The 21,165-nt window shown below is 43.8% G+C and overlaps 1 protein-coding gene across 1 annotated transcript; it reads right to left on the bottom strand.

Annotated features, from left to right (window-relative positions):
- Window positions 1-7,751: 7,751 nt before the first annotated feature.
- On the bottom strand, window positions 7,752-8,453 carry LOC125523806 (60S ribosomal protein L27-3-like). The gene has a single exon (XM_048688877.1). The coding sequence runs from the start codon at window positions 8,373-8,375 to the stop codon at window positions 7,962-7,964; it is 414 nt and encodes a 137-aa protein (XP_048544834.1). The 5' UTR covers window positions 8,376-8,453; the 3' UTR covers window positions 7,752-7,961.
- Between the last annotated feature and the right edge of the window lie 12,712 nt (window positions 8,454-21,165).

The following is a 21,165-nucleotide window of genomic DNA, read 5'->3' on the forward strand; positions in this document are numbered from 1 at the left end:
TCCACACTAGAGTGGTACAGTAATCCTGTTCTGGAGGTCATGTTAATTGACCATGACGAACCTACGAACTATGAGGAAGCGATGATGAGCCCAGATTCCGCGAAATGGTGAGGCCATGAAATCTGAGATGGGATCTATGTATGAGAACAAAGTGTGGACTTTGGTTGACTTGCTCGATGATCAGCAAGCCATAGAAAATAAATGGATCTTCAAGAGGAAGACGGACGCTGATAGTAGTGTTACTATCTACAAAGCTAGACTTGTCGAAAAAGGTTTTTGACAAAGTTCAAGGTGTTGACTATGATGAGATTTTCTCACTCGTAGCGATGCTTAAGTCTGTCTGAATCATGTTAGCAAATTGCCGCATTTTATGAAATCTGGCAAATGGATAAACAAAACTGCATTCCTTAAAGGATTTATTAAAGAAAGAGTTGTATATGATGCAACCAGAAGGTTTTGTCAATCCTAAAGGTGCTAACAAAATATGCAAGCTCCAGCGATCCATCTATGGACTGGTGCAAGCATCTTGAAGTTGGAATATACGCTTTGATAAGTTGATCAAAGCATATAGTTTTATACAGACTTGCGGTGAAGCTTGTATTTACAAGAAACTGAGTGGGAGCACTACAGCATTTCTGATAAGTATATGTAAATGACATATTGTTGATCAGAAATAATGTAGAATTATTCTGCAAAGCATAAAGGAGTGTTTGAAAGGAGTTTTTCAAAGAAAGACCTCGGTGAAGCTGCTTACATATTGAGCATCAAGATCTATAGAGATAGATCAAGACGCTTGATAAGTTTTTTCAATGAATACATACCTTAACAAGATTTTGAAGTAGTTCAAAATGGAACAGACAAAGAAAGAGTTATTGCATGTGTTACAAGGTGTGAAATTGAGTAAGACTCAAAGCTCGACCATGGCAGAAGATAGAAAGAGAATGAAAGTCATTCCCTATGCCTCAGTCATAGGTTCTATAAAGTATGCCATGCTGTGTACCAGATCTATTGTATACCCTACATTGTTTTTTTGGCAAGGGGGTACAATAGTGATATAGGAGTAGATCACTGGAAAGAGGTCAAAATTATCCTTGGTGGAATAAGGATATGTTTCTCGATTATGGAGGTGACAAAAGGTTCGTCGTAAAGGGTTACGTTGATGCAAATTTTGACACTGATCCAGATGACTCTAAGTCTCAATTTGGATACATTTTGAAAGTGGGAGCAATTAGCTAGAGTAGCTCCGTGCAGAGCATTTTTGACATAGAAATTTGCAAAATACATACGGATCTGAATGTGGCAGACCCATAGACTAAACTTCTCTCACAAGCAAAACATGATCACACCTTAGTACTCTTTGTGTGTTAATCACATAGCGATGTGAACTAGATTGTTGACTCTAGTAAACCCTTTGGGTGTTGGTCACATGACAATGTGAACTATGGGTGTTAATCACATGGTGATGTGAACTATTGGTGTTAAATCACATGGCGATGTGAACTAGATTATTGGCTCTAGTGCAAATGGGAGACTGAAGGAAATATGCCCTAGAGGCAATAATAAAGTTATTATTTACTTCCTTATATCATGATAAATGTTTATTATTCATGCTAGAATTGTATTAACCGGAAATATGATACATGTGTGAATACATAGACAAACAGAGTGTCACTAGTATGCCTCTACTTGACTAGCTCGTTGATCAAAGATGGTTATGTTTCCTAGCCATAGACAAAGAGTTGTCATTTGATTAACAGGATCACATCATTAGGAGAATGATGTGATTGACTTGACCCATTCCGTTAGCATAGCACTTGATCGTTTAGTTTGTTGCTATTGCTTTCTTCATGACTTATACATGTTCCTATGACTATGAGATTATGCAACTCCCGTTTACCGGAGGAACACTTTGTGTGCTACCAAACGTCACAACGTAACTGGGTGATTATAAAGGTGCTCTACAGGTGTCTCCGAAGGTACTTGTTAGGTTGGCGTATTTCGAGATTAGGATTTGTCACTCCGATTGTCGGAGAGGTATCTCTGGGCCCACTCGGTAATACACATCACTTAAGCCTTGCAAGCATTGCAACTAATGAGTTAGTTGCGGGATGATGTGTTACGGAATGAGTAAAGAGACTTGTCGGTAACGAGATTGAACTAGGTATTGAGATAACGACGATCGAATCTCGGGCAAGTAACATACCGATGACAAAAGGAACAACATATGTTGTTATGCGGTTTGACTGATAAAGATCTTCGTAGAATATGTAGGAGCCAATATGAGCATCCCGGTTCCGCTATTGGTTATTGACCGGAGACGTGTCTCGGTCATGTCTACATAGTTCTCGAACCCGTAGGGTCCGCACGCTTAAAGTTCGATGACGGTTATATTATGAGTTTATGAGTTTTGATGTACCAAAGGTAGTTCGGAGCCCCAGATGAGATCGGGGACATGACGAGGAGTCTCGAAATGGTCTAGACGTAAAGATCGATATATTGGACGACTATATTCGGACATCGGAAAGGTTCCGAGTGATTCGGGTATTTTTTGGAGTACCGGGGAGTTACGGGAATACGGGGGAAGAAGTATATGGGCCTTATTGGGCTTTAGGGGAGAGAGAGAAGCAGGATGCGCGCCCCCCAATGACTAGTCCGAATTGGACTAGGGGGAGGGGCGGCGCCCCCTCCTTCCTTCTCTTCCCTCTTCCCCTTCCTTGTCCCCTACTCCTACTACTTGGAAAGGGGAGGAATCCTACTCCCGGTGGGAGTAGGACTCCTCCAGGGCGTGCCATAGGGGCCGGCCCTCTCCTCCTCCTCCACTCCTTTATATACAGGGAGGGAGGCACCCCTTAGAGATACAACAATTGATCCCTTGGATCTCTTAGCCGTGTGCGGTGCCCCCCTCCACCATTATCCACCTCGGTCATATCGTAGCGGTGCTTAGGTGAAGCCCTGCCTCGGTAGAACATCATCATCATCACCACGCAGTCGTGCTGACGGAACTCTCCCTCAAAGCTTGGCTGGATCGGAGTTCGAGGGACATCATCGAGTTGAACGTGTGCAGAACTCGGAGGTGTCGTGCATTCGGTGCTTGATCGGTCGGATCGTGAAGACGTACGACTACATCAACCGCGTTGTGCTAACGCTTCCACTTTCGGTCTACGAGGGTACGTGGACACACTCTCACCTCTCGTTGCTATGCATCACCATGATCTTGCATGTGTGTAGGAAAATTTTGAAATTACTACGTTCCCCAACATGATGCTGATTAGGAGATGATGGATGAGGTGGACGAGCCGGACGTGGACGCCGACACGGCTAAGGGCCCCAGTTGCTCCAAGCGCCTCCAGGGTCACTGCGTCTAGGATGTATCGGTGTTTGTAAGATCGATTTACCCCCATCCCCAACCCTAACCCCCTTGTACTCAATCCCCGTATGAACCCTAAAATTCATCGGTACCGCCTAAATCCACATGTGGTGGTCAGTCCCCTTTCAAACGCCACGTTCCATCCTATCTGTAACTGATGAATCGAATGCGAGAATTGAATCGAATGCAAAATTTCAAAGAGAGGACAAAGGGCTTACCTCCATTGTCGAACTCCTGCCAGTGAGGTGGTGAAGCCAGTGAATGAAACTGGTGCTCCCCTGGCATTTCTTTGCTCCGCTGCTTGTCGTCGTCGGTGTGAGAATGGGAAGAGAGCGGTGAGGGTAATTATGTTGGCGCTTCGGGAATCAATGCGACGTCTCAAGCCTTGCCTCCTTGTGTGCAACCTCCGCCGACCACGTGCCTCGAGTTGCATTGCTCAGGCCTGGCTGTGGAAAAATAGCATATTCAGTTGTTCCTCCTGAGCCAGGCCTAGAAGTGCTTTAAGGTGTGTGCGGGCCAACAATTTCATGCAACACAGACAAGCAAACAGACTATGTTCGTGCCATGCGGGCCTAATTAGGTTGTAAGCAGCTTACCAAACACGTTTCAGATGATGACATTGCGGTGTTTCCCAAGCTCCAAAGAATTGGGATGATCACTTGGAGCACACTTGTCACACCATAAGTCATCGATGTCATTGGTGGTATCTGCTTCAATCGCCTGAAGTTAATCCCAACATTACGTTTACCAAGGAACATGAGAGCATCATCAGGTAATGATGTGTTTTAGACAATTGATAAAAACGGACGCTTATTTCAAAAAAAACGGACGTCGATTTGTCTAGGGTGATTCCTCAGGCGGGCCAGAACATTTGTTGGGAGCAATTCTTGGTTTGCAGGCAAACACAGCAGCGTATGCTTATCTTGCGCTTAGTGTCTTCTTATTTGATCAACTGGTGTGCATTTAAATAGAACTACGCAGGAAAAGAGTGAGTCAAGAGTTGAATTGCTGAACCAGCAGTCTAGCAAGGGACTCAACACCGTTGATGTACTTCGAGGTGCAATTGGATCACTGACATGAGAGCCACCCTGACATGTAGCAAAAGGGCGTGGTCCATCATATGCGTTCATCTCAATCACACAGCCTTCACATGCAACAAAGATGACATTCTCACGGTGTGTTCCTCCAAAAGTGCAAGTCTTCACCTGGAGAGCCCTGCATGGGATCATACCATGTTGCTGTACTTTGAGTGATCGCCATATGAAATCACCCATCGTCTGTCCAGGGTGTAAAGTGGAACCAGAAGATTTGAGGCATATGATGTTCACATGCCCAAGAGCAAAGGAGGTTTGGTCCTGTCTGGGAATGGGAAAAAGTGCGATTACAGCAGCGAGACCAGATTGATTAGGTTCGGAGATCCTTGAAGATCTTATGTTCGTGCAATTTCTGAATGAAGATAATAACCAGATTATACACAGCACGGAAATTGTTATGGTGACCTGATGGTTTCTTTGGTGGGAACAAAGGAAGTTAGTCAATGGTGGAAAGGTTGGTACTATAGTTCATACAGGGCTAAGTATTCATGGCATTGTTGCAAACTATAATGCCAAAAAAATGAAGCAGAAAAGAAATGTAAAGGGTTGGACAAGACCAGTTACGGCAGGGGCCTTGGGAGCAATAGTTGGAGATGCTGGAGAGATCTTCATAGCGGCTGTGGTGAGTTATAAGAAACATGCACTTGATGTACCGAGTGCGGCTTGAGACTAGCACAAAATCTGGGTATTCATGATTTAAAGGTGGAGAGTGATTTCATGGAAATAGTGAATGCCATTCTTTACCCGTGGAATACAGAGCCTGCAAGGAACTATTAAGTTCTTTTCGCATGGCGACAATTTCTCATTGTAATTGAGAAGCTAATGTTGTCGCACATGAGCTTGCTCGCTTTTGTTCTAGGTCTAAATTGGAGGAGCAATGACAGGACGTAGCTCCGTCATTTCTGATCCCTACTATTGTAAAGGATATGATTGTTATTGAATAAAAGACACCTTAATCTAAAAAAAAGATGCCATTCTCACAGCCTTCACAAGGAACAAAGATGCCATCCTCAGTGCCAATTTCAAACCCAATTGGAGGTTTAGAGGGCGTGGAGTAGAATAGGGGCATGAGTAACATAACTTAGCAATGAACAGCCAACATCAACAATAAAACATCACTAACACAACATATACGTAGTACAAAACAAAACCATATAAACATCAATTGACAAAGGGAATAAAGCGGAGCCACTTCATACACTGAACTATAACAAATTACTCCCTCTGTACAGAAATATAAGAGTGATAAATCTAAACGCTCTTATATTTCTTTACAGAGGGAAATATAATATTAACATACAAATATAGTAACAGAACTATTTTGCAATCATTAAAATAACTACAATATCATGAGTAGGGCGTTTTGGAGCTCGGCCTCCATGGAGGCCGGATTTTTTAAAAAATTTAAAATTTACACTTTTCAGTTTTAAAAAAATCTAAAAAAAATCATACAAGTAAACAAGGATGTTATGAGTATGTATGTAAAATTTGAGGATGAAATACCCTAAAATGCGATCTGTGCAAAAAAGACAAATTCATGGACTTTAAGAATGAATAGTGCATCTACTAAAAAGCCTCCGATTTGTTCTTTTTGTGTAGCACTCATTTTAAAGTGTTTCGTCCTGAAAATTTACACACATATGCTTTATATCTCTAAGTATGTGTGTATTTTTTTTCACAATTTTTTGAAACGTGAAAATTTGAATTTTGATCAAGTCAAACTCGGGCTCCATGGAGCCCGAGCTCTAAAGAGCATTTTCGCAATATCATACAGTATCGAGTGAATTTACATCAATGGAATAACACAAACTAAGGGAGTAACACAAAGTACGACTGAGCCAACCTAGCTAAAGGAAGAGCTGAGGTAAAGCACAACCACACAAGCTAATAAAAACTATTCAGTATTTTTTTTCTTGCTATTATTGCTAGTTAGCTTTTCATCAGAATACTTGCAACACTAAAAAAAGAATACTTGCAACAGAGATATAAATACAGCATTTGACATCACAAAACACTGAATCAAATAAAAAGATGGCCAATACAGACCTATACATCCCTTTGAGCAGCCAAAGTAATATGGATCAGAGGGAGTACTTGAACTACTGCTATTCTGGTTCAGATTACACTCCTTTGGTTTGTAGGATTTTTGTAGGAATTCTATAGGATAGGATTTGCAAAGGAAAAATTCCTTTGAAGCCCTTTGGTTTGTAGGAATGGATTCATATTCCTATGTAGGATAGGAATCAATCCTTCATGTTTTGGAGGAAAAAAAACATTAGCCTAGACTCAATGGAAAAAATCCTATCCTATGCATCAAATGGTATCTCTTGACATGCATGTCATCTCACTTCCTATGATTTTTCTATTCCTATAAAATTCCTATCCTATGAACCAAAGAAGGCATAGGCAAATGTTTCCACCGCATGATAGCAACATGGCAGTGTTGATCCATTAATTTTCACCATGTATCTGAGGAGGCAATATATACATTTATCATTTTTGGTCCATATAGGCAGCAAACAAATATGGAAGACCAAATCAAAGGCAAGACAAGACTGATCCAATACGAGCACCACATATCCCAATGAACCGTTCAATAACAAGTGAAACGAAGACCACGACACAACTGATTGCAGAGAAGAGATTCAGCACAAAACAGGCCAATGCAAGCAGGAACTCAATCTTTGAGATCATGTTGCACTGTAAACATTGTATGTTGTAACGACATGATCAACAGACAGCTTCACTGCATCATTTTCTCATATTCTCATTTTCATTAAATATATCATAGTTTCTTCCAATGGTGAACATGATATCACATGATAACTTTTAAGGCCCTCATACCATGTACAATTGAGAAAAACAAGTGATGCATTTTAATTGCAAGCCAAAAAGGGTATATAATCAAAATGACAATATGAGACCATTTGCTGTCTTGGCACTGCATATAACTGTACGACGAAGCTATGGAAGACAGTGAAATGGGTCAATATGAAGAAGCTACAAGCATGCCAAAACAGTACTAAACCCAACACAACATGTTGAGGGTGGATCAGTGGAGCATGCAAGGCAGTGAGATGGTCAATATGAGGAAGTTACAAGCATACCAAGCAGGGTAGCAATTATTAGACCGTTAAAGGGCTAACCGAATATACTGGGTAGCTAATATCCATGGTAGTCCTAAACAGTAAACACCGCACTATTTAACAGAAAGGTTGCGTCAGATATTACTCACGAACAAGACTAAACAATATAGTTATAAGAATTGGGGAAATAAACAGCTCAAGGAGTAAGTTCCAACAAAATTGCAACCATGTGCATTCTTTAGCATGATTTAACACATGGAACATCATCATCATCATGCCTTAATTAAACTCTCTCCGAGATCCATACTAACCACAAAATCCTCATGGACAATACAAAAACAGTGATAGAGATAGCTCAGTGTGCTATTGATTGCAAGAACAAGGAACTACTAGTATTGTAAAGACGCTCTGCTCCTAGAAGCGGAGCTTGGTGAAGAACCACCTGTTCTTGCCGGTCTTGAACCTCTCCTCGAGACGTGCCTTGGCGGCCTTGCAGGAGGCGACCTTCTTGTCGCGGGTGGCGAGGGCGTCGGGCCCGCCGGAGGCCACGTCCTTGAAGTCGACATCCAGGGTGTAGCGGGTGGGCATGATGTGGGTGAAGTTGACCAGCTTCAGGAAGCACTTCACGCGCGACTTCTTCGCCGTCTTCTTGGCCGAGTCCTTACGGATCACCTTCTTGGGGTACTTGGCTAGGCCGGCGACGAGGCAGTGGCCGTAGGGGCGGTCGCGCGTGCCCTCCTCGAAAACGCGCACAATGACCGCCTTCCGGCCGGCGAACCGACCCTGGAGAAGGATCACCGCCTTGCCGGGCTTCAGGAACTTCACCATCTTCGCGTGCTCCGCCGCCGCCGCCGCCGAGTGGGTTGTGTGGGTTTGGGTGGTCTGGGAAATGGGGATAGATTGGACGGGAGGAGCTTATATAGTGCGGCGGCGCTAGGGTTTCGACGATGGTTGATCGGTTTGGATGGTTTTAGTTTGATCGGACGGTGACGAGGTTAGGAGATCGGACGAAGTTGTGGGATCGGGCCGCGTCTTTTTTTTTTCTCATCATATAGGTAAATTATTAACGAAAAAACTAACACTCACATGTGTGACATATTGCACATCGCCCACACGTCTTATTTACCACTCATTTTGTCACATGTGAATAGATGACATCAGCAGGTATCTTTTTGGTTTTCGGCTTAAAAATGTTTTATCTCCTATTTAAAAAGTCGAACTAAAAAATATGTTTTCACTATTAAATCCGTCTCGACGAGATCTTCAAAATTAGATCCCATGTTAATATGTTTTGACGAAAAAAAATTCCCCAGAAGTTGCCATGATATTTACACTGTAGTTGACATGGTGCTTAAATTAAAGTTGTCATGTGGCAATTTAAGTTTGTAGAGCATGGCAATTTTAGTATTTTGAAGATGTTGACCATGAAAAATATTTTTTGTATGAACCATGGCTATTTTAAGTGCATGTATCATGGCAATCTTAGTTTATGGTTCATGACAAGTCTAGTTTTTTAATTTCCTGTTTTATAAATGTCAAAAATTACTTTTAAATGTAGAAGAAAATAGTTGAAATATATCATGACAATTTCAGTGTAAACACCATGGCAATTCATATGCAATAGACATGGCAATTTTTAACCGGAAAAATACTCGTCGAAATATATTGATATGAGATCTAGTTTCGAAGATCTCATCATGAGAGATTTAATGGTGAAAACGAATCTTCGATCGGATTTTTTATTTAAGAGATAAAACATTTTAAAAACAGGAAATTCAAAAGGATTCTCACATGCATGCATGCGGTGACGTGACGCAGTCTGTGTACTACAGGGTGTGTCGACGAGTTTCGCTCCCACCACACGTGTAGGCATTAGCGTTGTCCATTATTAAAAAGAATGAGAATGTAAGATTGAGAGTATATACTAATTAAAAGGAATGTAAGGTTTCATGTTCACTTTTTTCTCATCAGCCCTTCATCTAAACCTTCTATATGTGTGATGATCAATCATGTTAATTTACTTATTTTCTGAACCAATTTCATTTTAATTTACTTATTAAACTTCTCATCAGTATAACGTAAAAAACGGGCAACATTTGTTAAACACTTATTTACAAACCATATTAATATAGGAAGATAATCACAAGGTAACATACTAGAATATTTATATTGTCTTGCAACCCACGGGCATGTTTGGACATCCGGGACTGTTATGACATCAAACAGGTGCCCAGCAGGCTCCCCAAAATTCAACCCGCTGACAGTCCGAACTCCCACAAATCTCAGTTCATACGTGGGGGAGAAATGTGTTTGTCCGGACTATCCGCCATATCTATAATTGAAAGTGCGTTATATCGACTAGAGGGGGGGTGAATAGGCGATTTTTATGAAAGTCTTCAAAACGTGGGAGTTATGAAGACAAACAGTGAAGATTTTGCCTATTACTATGCAGCGGAAGTTAGATTACACTAGGCAAGCCATGGTCAAGTATTCAATAGAGTGAAAGCACAAAGACAAACAGCTACAATGTAATAAGGATCAGGTAGAAAGAAGTTATGAAGCCAAACAGATCATACATTCACGTTGTGAAGACAAAAGATAGAGCAAGCATGCAATGGCTTCACAATGAGTAACAGTAAGAAAAAGGAAGTGAAGATGAAACCGGTGACTCGTTGAAGACAATGATGTGTTGGACCAGTTCCAGTTGCTGTGACAACTGTACGTCTGGTTGGAGCGGCTAGGTATTTAAACCTTAGGACACACAGTCCCGGACACCCAGTCCTGAACACGCAAAAAAAACCACTCTTGTATTCGTAAGGATGCATAGTAGCCTTCAAAGAGCACTCTTTGGCCTTGAGAAAAGCCCCTTTCTCATCAACATCTCGACTTCGCTCGTTGTTTGAGGTAAGTATAAAGGAGATCAGACTGGCTCGGTCATTGATAGGCCGGCCTTCTCCTTATTCATTGGATAGGGCGCGGGGGAAAGTCAAGTCAAGCACTAGTTAGTTGGGGTGGGACGCACCAAAGCAGCGTTCGTTGCACTAGCGCCTTATCTTTTGAAGCTAAACAGAGGCTCGAAAGACGGAGTACGTCCGAAGTCGTTGGCTGCCTTTTTGTAGTGCGCAAGTAGCTCAGGACACCAAGTCCTCACCGTATTCTCCTTGAGCTAAGGTCACATAGTCCTCGCCCAATCACTCTGGTAAGTCTTCAAGGTAGACTCCCAAACCTTCACAGACTTCGTTCACTGGCAATCCACAATGTCTCTTGGATGCTCTGAACGCGACGCCTAACCGTCTGGAGGATTCACAGTCCTCAAGTGTAATAAGTCTTCAGATCACACAGACAAGAAGACTTAAGTGATGCCCAATGTTCTCTGGCTCTGGGTGGTTAGGGCTTTTTCCTCGCTAGGAATTTTCTCTCAAAGGCTTCGAGGTGGGTTGCTCTCAAACGACAAAAGCCGTGCACTGAAATCTGAGCATCCAACCGTTTATGGTTGTAGGGGGTGGGCTATTTATAGCCACTTGGCAACCCGACCTGATTTGTCCGAAATGACCCCGGGTCACTAAGGAACTGACACGTGTCTCAACGGTCAGATTTCAAACTCTCATGGCAACTTTACTTGGGCTACAAGCAAAGCTGACTTGTCCGGCTCTGGACAAGATTCGCTCTCATTGTCTTCACTCGAAGACATAGGTTTTTGGTTTAGGCATCACTTCAGTCATTCTGACTGGTTCTCCTGGACCCCACTTAACAGTACGGTGTTTCCTATGACTCAACACAAAAGAAAAAGAACTACGAAAGATCTAAGTCTTCGAGCTCCATAGGCTTCATAACGTGTCTTCTTTTGTCATAGTCTTCAATGTGAATATCTTCATATACCACCTTTGGCTTCAATGTCTTCATACATTTTTAGGGGTCATCTCTGGTAGTAAAACCGAATCAATGAGGGACTTCTACCTGTGTTATCCTGCAATTCTCACAAACACATTAGTCCCTCAACTAGGTTTGTCGTCAATACTCCAAAACCAACTAGGGGTGACACTAGATGCACTTACAATCTCCCCCTTTTTGGTGATTGATGACAAACTAGTTGAAGTTTTCAACGGGGAATATAGTCTGTGAAATTGTAAAGGATAAGGAATTGTCTTCATAAGTTTCAAGGGCTCCCCCTGAAGATGTGCATATAAGTTAATTTCCTTTTGGAATGCAAATGCACATGGCAGGTTGTACTTGTGGAGATCCAATTCAGCTTATGATGACAATCTACTATGCATGTGAAAGTATATGAAGATAATGACATGCATAATGGAAAATGGACGTCTGCAGAATGAGATACGTGCGGAATTTATCGTCGCACATGCGGAATTTATCTTCGCAAACAGGGTGGCAAACAAGTAGCAGACGACCATCGAGTTTTAGTGTTACAACTCAAAGAACCAAATGAAGCAAAAACGAGAGTTGTAAGCACGGAGCAAAATATAGCAAAACATAAAGCACCCGCCCATATGGACCCGCTTGAAGACTATCAACCCATATGCTTCTCCCCCTTTTGTCAGCAAGGACCAAAAAGGTTTGAAGACATAGAGTGTCTACTCGTTCCCAGGAGCAGCAGGGTCGTTGGAGGTGTTTGGCGGTGCAGAAGAGCTTGGAGGTGCTGAAGCAGGTGGCGGTGATGTAGCATCGTCTTCTTCATCAATGATTCTGGCAGTGACTGTGGCAGCAGATGAAGAAAACTCAGAGTCTTCAAGTGATGGTGTGTTGCGCATCACAACCCTTCTAGGAGGTGTGGTGTCAAATTTGAATCGCCCAGTGAAGCCATCCTCTTCAAGTTCAGCTTCAGTACACATCATTGATAGCCCTTTCCATGTACGACGACAGGTTTCATGAGTGACGAAAGCATTCTTGGTGGCAAGATTTCGAAGACGATTAACATCCACCAAGAGGCTGTTCATCTGACGCTTTAGCCAGTCGTGATGCCTATCTTGTTTTTGATGAAGGGCCACAAGAAGCTCTCGGTTATTGAGAACACGAGTGCGCTTCTTGGGTCTGGAAGCAGTTGCACTATCAGTGGCTTCAGTTGAAGCAGGGTGTGGCGCACGTGTAGTGCCAGCCAAAGGATACACCCTGGATATGGCTTCAACACCTTCATCGTTTTGAGTGAAGCTCTGGTGTTCTGCATTCTGAAGACTCAAAGGTTGCTTGGCAGGCTCAGGATATATAGCTTCAGTAGAGGTATCCACATCTGGCAAGAAGATCCGATGGTTGCGGGCTGAGGGCTGATATGAGATTGCAGAGTGAAGCTTGATCAGTCTCATTACCCAAGGAGCATAGAACTTTAAACCAAACAGATCTGAGCCTGATGCAGCAAGTTGGCGTATGAAGAAATCCTGTGCGTTGAAGCATTTTCCATGAAGGATACAGAATATCAGAGTCTTCATTGCACCCTCAATCTTGGCATTTGGAGAGTGCCCTTTAATAGGCCAGAGAGTCCGCCGGATAATGTGATAGATTGTTCTGGGCAGGTACTCAAAGTCTTCAACGAAGAACTCTGTTGGATAAGGAGCATCGAGAGGCAGTGGCTTCATCATGGAGAGCATCTGACTCATATTTGGTTCAGGTCTCTGGAATATGCTCTCAAGAGCTTCAGTGTGTAGTGGACAACCTTCCTCGAAGAGTTCGCCAGGAGTGGGCAGGCCGGTGAGCTCAATGATATCGAATGCATTGGCTTCGTGATGGACATTGCCGGTCATCCACTCCAGGGCCCAAGTCTTCGGATCTCTGTTGTATCCCTTGATGTGTAGGGTGGCATAGAATTGCAACAAAAGCTCTTCATTCCAGTGCTCTTCATCAGTTATAAACGGTAGCAGACCCACTTGCTTGAAGCAATCCAGTGCTTCCTCTAAACAGGGCAGACCAGCAATAGCTTCAACATCAAGGCGCTTGTGCGGGAAGATGCGACCTTGGTTGTATAGGATGCATGAATAGTAGCTGCGCTGAGGATAGCTCCAGAACCTATCTGATGAAATCCTTTCCCTCGAATAGGGGTTCTTGGAGCTGTTGAAGAATGTATTGTCTGCCTTGAAGCTATTGATGTCGAAGGAGCCAGGTGCTGATGCAGGACCTGGGAACCTTGACAGCCTTGGGACTGGCTTCTGAACATGAGGCATGTGCTCAACATCATAATCAAATTGAGGACCAGCAGCAGACTCAGGAACAGAAGTGTCTGGATCAATAGCTTCGCTGTCTGCTGAAGCTTTTGGTGGGGAGGGCTCTACATTGGCTTCAGTGTTGGTTGTGGCAGCCTCAACTTTTTCAGCCTCCGCTTGACTAGCTGGAGGGTCAGTCACAAGCACGTTCTCCTGGAGAACTGCTTCTTGGTGGAGCATTGGAGTGGGCTCTTGTGGTGCTTCTTCTTCGGCTGATGCAGCCGGAATGTCTTCAGCATAGATTTGAGGCCTTGAACCTTTGTGAAGCCTGCGGAATGCAGACGACGCCTGAGGTGTTGGAGTGGGCTGGGCCTCATTGTCTTCTTCCTCTTGAGGGCGATCCGCCCATGACGCATCTTCTGCAATTGGCGTCAAAGGACGACCAATGCTGATGAGTTCGCTTTGTTCATACTGAGGAAGGGCTGCATCATCTTGTACATTGTCCTGACGACCAATGTCTTCAACAGCAATGGGGTCGGCTGCTGGTATGTCTTCAGCTTCAGGAGCCTCTGTGGAAGCAGGCTCATGAACTGTCAGTTGTCGTTCTGCGTTGGGGCGAACCATAGAAATAGGTTCAACTATCAAGGGCTCTGTGGGAGCAGGCCGAGTTTTCTTGATCTTTCGCTTCTTCTTGCTGGGGGCAGTAGGAGAGGCTTCAGAGCTTTTTCTTTTCCTGGCTTCAGCCTTAGCAGTTCTTGTCTTCTTGAGCTCAGAAGCTGTTTACCGGCTCTTTGGCTTTGAGCCAGTCGTTGCAGTTGGGAAGACAATTGGAACTGCTTCTTGGCTTGATGCCTCTGGTTCAGCCATAGCAGGCTTCTTCTTCTTCTTCGCGGCCATCTTGGGGTCGATGCCAGGACGCCCAAGTGCCTTGCACTTCTCGGCCTCATTGTAGGCTTGCACACATCGTTCTGCCAGAGACTTCATCCGCTCACGTGAACCTTGAGCTTCTGCACGCTTCTTCAGAAAATTTTCTTTTAGCTCATGCAGCATGGTCTTGAAACTCTTCACTTCTTCCACGCTGAGCTTGGCCATATTCTTCTTGAACTGAGCCTTTTCATGATCAATTTTCTGCTTCAGTTCAACAATGCGCTGGGCAATGGCAAGTTCTGAAGCAATTGCGCCTTGAAAGGCGACGCTGAGGCCAACAGGCAGCTGCAGATCTTCGAAGCTTATGTTCGGTGTGGCAAACCATTCGTCGATGAAGTTGTGGATGATGGTGACATCAAAGAGAGGCAAATTGTTGAAGATCTCAGCTTCTTCTTTGCTCTTGATGAGCTGCTCTAGAGCGTCATCTCCAAGATCTTCATCACTCGACAGATCAATGGCTTCGCTGCGCAGAATGGCAGCAGCTGTGAGCTCTTTGCCGGTGTGTAGCTGAGGCACCTTGGCCTTCTGGGTCTTGGAGACGCGGGATACGTCTTCAGACTACACACTGTCTTCAGGAGGTGCAGTTGCCAATGGCTTCGCCCTTGAGATTTTTGATGAAGGGGCTGGCTTTGAAGCTTTTGGCTTCTTCGACTGCTTCGGCTTCGGTACAGCAGGAGCTTCATCAGACTCAGAGTCAGCTGGAGGGTCATTCACGGCAGTCCCTTGGACTAAGATGAGGGTGATGAGGTCCTCAAGATTGGCATACGGACCGATGATATTGGGTTCTGCGTAGCGTGTGCCATCTGCCCTTGGAGCTGAGGGACCAGGGTTGAAGTCTAACCCAAATTTCTTCTTGTTCTGCTTCGCTGATTGTTGGGCAAACTGGAAGTTGCGCTTGAATAGATTGTCGTCACGACACCAGAGGAGTGACGACGGATGCGCATCATCAGGCTGTGGTCCTCGGACCATGCATGGGTAGAAGCCTTGAGCAATGGCTTCATCTCTGGTCCTGGGTATGAGATTCTTGTAAAGGACGTCCCCCCATGGTCTCTTGATGGCACTTTTCTTAGCATACTCCTGGGTGACGAAGCGGTATTTGAACCATTGTTCTGCCCAATAGCGTCGAATCCATTGGATTCGGGTCTTGCGCTGCCCATAATTCTCTTCTGGATCTGTTTTATACATTTCTGCCAGGTCTTCAGGCAGATCTTTAAAAGTTTCTTCACGTCGCTGTCTGCCCCCTTTCCTTGCAGCTGCTTCTGAAGCCATAAACTTTAACTTGAAAGGCTTCAAAACTTTCAAAGGCTTCAAAGGCTTTCTTTTGCTGGACCAACAGGAACTGGCTTCAGGAGAATTTATGTGTTCCTGTAGGAATTCTGCAAATAAATGCAGACTATGAGAACCGAAGGATTCTCCCACGGGCATGTACCTGTGACAGCATTAAGGTGCGAGGGAAGGGGAAGAGGTCATATGCATTCTCAGAAGGTTTTGAAGATTAATCAGTTTAGAAGACATTGACCTCATCGTGCGAAGACATTCACTCATAAATAAGAAGTTGGTTTCAGATTTGTACGAACCCACAGATCAGTACAAGTGAGGAATCTAACTACTTCATGAAGCACAAGTGAATATACTAGGCATGTTGTGAGATGCAGATTGAGAGATCTAACTTGTGTGAAGATAAACTTCTTATGGTAGAAAGTGACAGAACCATGAGATCAAAAGGGGCTGTAAAAAGAAGTTTTATTTACCACACTTGAAACTGCTAGACGGAAGTGGGAGATGATGCCGAGCAGTTCAGTCCTCCGTGCCCTAACTTGGCGACGGAAGACACCTACGTCGACGGCGGAGAGGACGATGTCCGCGATCGGCGTGAAGACGGCGTTGGAGAAGTTGTGGCAGTGAAGCGCTTCGTCGCCGGCATCGTCGAGGGCTAGCAGTGGCGCTAGGGTTCGTGCGAGGGTGGAAGAAGGAGATAATGACCGCGGTAAGTGTGAATTTATAGGCACAAGGGCGGCACTGTGCTATTACACAGGTGCCCCTGGCGATTCGCATCTGAGAAACACGTGGCCAGTTTGCGGAAGTTTGGGGTTTGTTCCACGTCCCACGCACGTCTGGATTGTCGGGCGGTCGTTCCTGCTTCTCCGGATTTTATGTGGAGGAATGGGCATTTAAAGCGGACTTTATGGTTGTCTTTATATCTTCAGCTGACAAGGACGCAGTGAAGACATTCGACAGTTTCAATAGAATGCATATGACTTGGAGAGATAGACTTTGAGATAGAAAGCATAGAGAGATTAGGGTCCGATCACAATCACTTAGTTCGAAAGATTCAACTAAGAAGACATAGCTATAAGTGAATGCTGTAGAGGACAGAACACTAGCATATATATATATATATATATCTGTAGTCAACATAGTGAAGATAATCATGAAAATGTGTTGAGTTCAAAGCCAAATCAACTGTGAAGACATTGCAAGGTAACGCCATGAGTGAAACACTTCAAAATAGAACGTTTGGTGGTGGCGTTACCCAACGTATAGGAAGTATTAGACCCAGACACGGCGCACAATTATCGTGGCGCTCCGAAGTCAAATTTCACATTAATGTATTCACACTTAGAATGTATATCTTCATTGATTTGAAGATATACTTCACTTCGTGTGTTGCACATCTAAGTCATCAATATGCATAAGGGTTAGGATGTGTGCCTGATCACAGGACATTTGAGGATTCCAGGATATTTAGCTCACACCGTAACTTGCAAAACCTCTTCTCATCCAAGGGCTTGGTGAAGATATCTGCCAATTGCTCTTCAGTGTTGACGTGTATGATATCAATGTCTTCCTTCACAACATGATCTCTAAGAAAGTGATGACGAATTTCAATGTGCTTTGTCTTCGAGTGCTGAACTGGGTTGTTTGCAATCTTGATGGCGCTTTCGTTGTCGCAGTAAAGTGGCACTTGCTTCAGATGAATACCATAGTCCTTGAGTGTTTGCTTCATTCACAGAAGCTGAGCGCAGCAAGATCCAGCAGCAATGTATTCAGATTCAACAGTGGAGAGAGATACACAGTTCTACTTCTTTGAAGACCAACATACAAGTGATCGTCCCAGAAAGTGACATGTGCCTGATGTAGACTTGCGATCAACTTTGTCACCAGCATAATCAGCATCCGAAAATCCAACCAAATCAAATTCTGAGCCCTTTGGATACCATAATCCTAGAGTTGGGGTGTGAGCCAAATATCGAAGAATTCGCTTCACAGCTAAGTGATGCGACTCCTTTGGTGCCGCTTGAATCGAGCACACATGCAAACACTAAGCATAATATCTGGCCTAGATGCACATAAATAAAGCAAAGAACCAATCATGGAGCGGTATACCTTTTGATCGAACTCTTTACCATTGTCATCAGGACCTAGATGATGTTTGGCTGACATTGGTGTTGTGAAGCCTTTGCAGTCTTGCATACCGAATTTCTTCAGGCAATCTTTGAGATACTTCTCTTGAGATATGAAGATGCCATTGCGTTGTTGTCGTATTTGAAGACCAAGGAAGAACTTCAGCTCCCCCATCATGGACATCTGATATTGCTCTTGCATCATATATCCAAACTCTTCACTGTACTTCTGATTGGTGCAGCCGAAGATAATGTCATCCACATATATTTGGCACACAAACAGTTCACCATCATATGTCTTCGTGAAAAGAGTGGGATCCAGGGAACCAGGTATGAAGCCTTTGCTCTTCAGGAAGTATTTGAGTGTGTCATACCAGGCCCTAGGGGCTTGTTTGAGGCCATACAGTGCCTTGTTGAGCTTGTATACCATGTCAGGATGTTTTGGATTTTCAAAGCCAGGCGGTTGTGCAACATATACTTCTTCTTCAATCTTGCCATTGAGAAAGGCACTTTTCACATCCATTTGATATAGAAGTATGTTATGATGATTTGCATAAGCCAGCAGAATGCGTATGGCTTCAAGCCTAGCCACGGGAGCAAATGTTTCATCGAAGTCAATGCCTTCCACTTGAGTATATCCTTGAGCAACGAGACAAGCTTTGTTTCTGACAACTTGACCATGCTCATCTTGTTTGTTGCGGTATATCCATTTGGTGCCTATTATGTTGTGCTTCCGTGGATCAGGACGCTTAACCAGTTCCCATACATTATTCAGCTCAAACTGTTGAAGCTCTTCTTGCATAGCTTGAATCCATTCAGGTTCCATGAAGGCTTCTTCAACTTTCTTGGGTTCTGATATTGAGACGAATGCGAAGTGCCCACAGAAATTTGCTAGCTGAGTTGCCCTTGAACGAGTGAGTGGACCAGGTGCATTGATGCTGTCAATTATTCTATCAATCTGCACTTCATTTGCAACACGAGGATGTACAGGGCGAAGACTTTGCTTTTGCTGATCTGTGTTGTTGTTGGGAGGAATGTCTTCAGGCTGAGCATTGTCTTCATGTTGATCAGGTGCTGAGATGATAAGTTCTTCTTCAGGATGAGCTTCAGAAGGTATAATCTCTCCAGTTCCCATTAGCTTGATTGATTCACTAGCTGGAATCTCATCTAGCACATTTGGCAGTTGCTCTCTTTGTGAACCATTTGTCTCATCGAACCGCACATCCACTGTTTCAACCACTTTGTAATGAAAGAGATTGAAGACTCTATAGGAGTGCGAATCCTTTCCATATCCAAACATAAAGCCCTCATGTGCTTTTGGTGCAAACTTTGAGGTGTGGTGTGGGTCCTTGATCCAGCACCTTGCGCCAAATACTCTGAAGTAACTGACATTTGGCTTCTTGCCAGTTAGGAGTTCATAAGATGTCTTGTTTAGAAGCTTGTGAAGATAAACACGATTGATTGTATGGCATGCAGTGTCAATGGCTTCAGTCCAGAATTTTCTTGGAGTCTTGTATTCATCTAGCATTGTTCTGGCCATCTCATTGAGTGTTCTGTTCTTGCGTTCGACGACGCCATTCTGCTATGGCGTGTACGAAGCTGAGAATTCATGTGTGATGCCCAAGGTATCAAGATATGTATCAAGGCCAGTGTTCTTGAATTCAGTGCCATTGTCACTTCTGATGTGTTTTATCTTGGCGCCAAAATTGTTCATAGCACGATTGGCGAAGCGTCTGAAGACATCCCGCACTTCAGTCTTGTAAAGGATTATGTGCACCCAAGTATATCTAGAGTAATCATCAACAATGACGAAGCCATAGAGGCAGGCAGTAGTAGTAAAAGTTGAGTAGTGAGTGGGGCCGAAAAGATCCATGTGGAGCAGTTCGAAGGGTTGAGTAGTAGTCATGATTGTCTTCGAAGGATGTTTTGCCCTTGTCATCTTCCCTGCTTCACAGGCACCGCATAAGTGATCTTTCTTGAACTTGACGCCCTCGATGCCTATGACATGCTTCTTCTTCGCAAGGGTGTGGAGGTTCCTCATGCCAGCATGCCCAAGCCTCCGATGCCAAAGCCAGCATTCTGAAGCTTTTGCAAGAAGACATACTGCAAGTTGTGGCCCTGCTGAGAAATCTACCATGTACAGATCATCTTTTCGATACCCTTCAAACACTAGAGACTTGTCAGATTCCATTAGTACTAGACAACGATATTTTCCAAACATTACGATCATGTTCAAATCGCAAAGCATTGAGACAGACATTAAGTTGAAGCCAAGGGATTCAACAAGCATGACTTTATCCATGTGTTGATCCTTTGAGATTGCAACTCTACCTAGACCCAATACCTTACTTTTACCAGTGTCAGCAAATGTGATGTGGCTCTTGTCGGATGGACGTAAGGTTGAGTCCATAAGAAGGCTTCTTTTGCCAGTCATGTGATTTGTACACCCACTGTCAATAATCCATTCTGAAGACTTTGAAGACGCTGGTGTCGTACCCTACAGTGCAGTTAGGGGGATAGGCTTCAAGAAGAGAATTGTGAAGCAAAAACATTTGACGAACCAGTGGGTTATGAAAACTTAGATCCAGATTAGAACTAATAGGGAGAGTAGCATGCGATTCAGGAACGAAGTACATAATGATGCCATTCGGGCATTTTATCTTGCGCCCTACAAGATTTTTAAGGTCCCCAGCAATAGTGTCAGAAGATTTCGGTTTTCTGCTGGAGACCTTTCCCTGCAAAAGAGAGTTAAGCCTTCTTAACCACCCACATCTTCAAGGGTGGCTTAGAAGCAATAAGTCTAAGTGCAGCATCTGAGAATTTTGGCTTTGAAGCCTTAGCAAACAGTCTTGCAGGTGGACAATAGTACTCATAAGAATAAGCAGAATAATTTTTGGTCATATGAACATGACGGTTTGATGAACTGCTCTCATATTCATATGCCTGAGTATGGTTCCCCTGCAAAACATCCGCGTTAGTGCGACTCAGGTGAGTCCTTTGTCTGTATGAAGCCTTTGGACCGTATGATGCCTTTGGTCTGAGGTTTGTCTTCTTCATGTGAGGTGTCATGAAGACATTCACAGGAAGAATTTCCAGACACGTTTTCGGAACCCAGATCTTCTTCATAGGCGGTCCATTCCT

Source organism: Triticum urartu, chromosome 7, assembly GCF_003073215.2.
Source record: "Triticum urartu cultivar G1812 chromosome 7, Tu2.1, whole genome shotgun sequence".
NCBI lineage: Eukaryota > Viridiplantae > Streptophyta > Magnoliopsida > Poales > Poaceae > Triticum > Triticum urartu.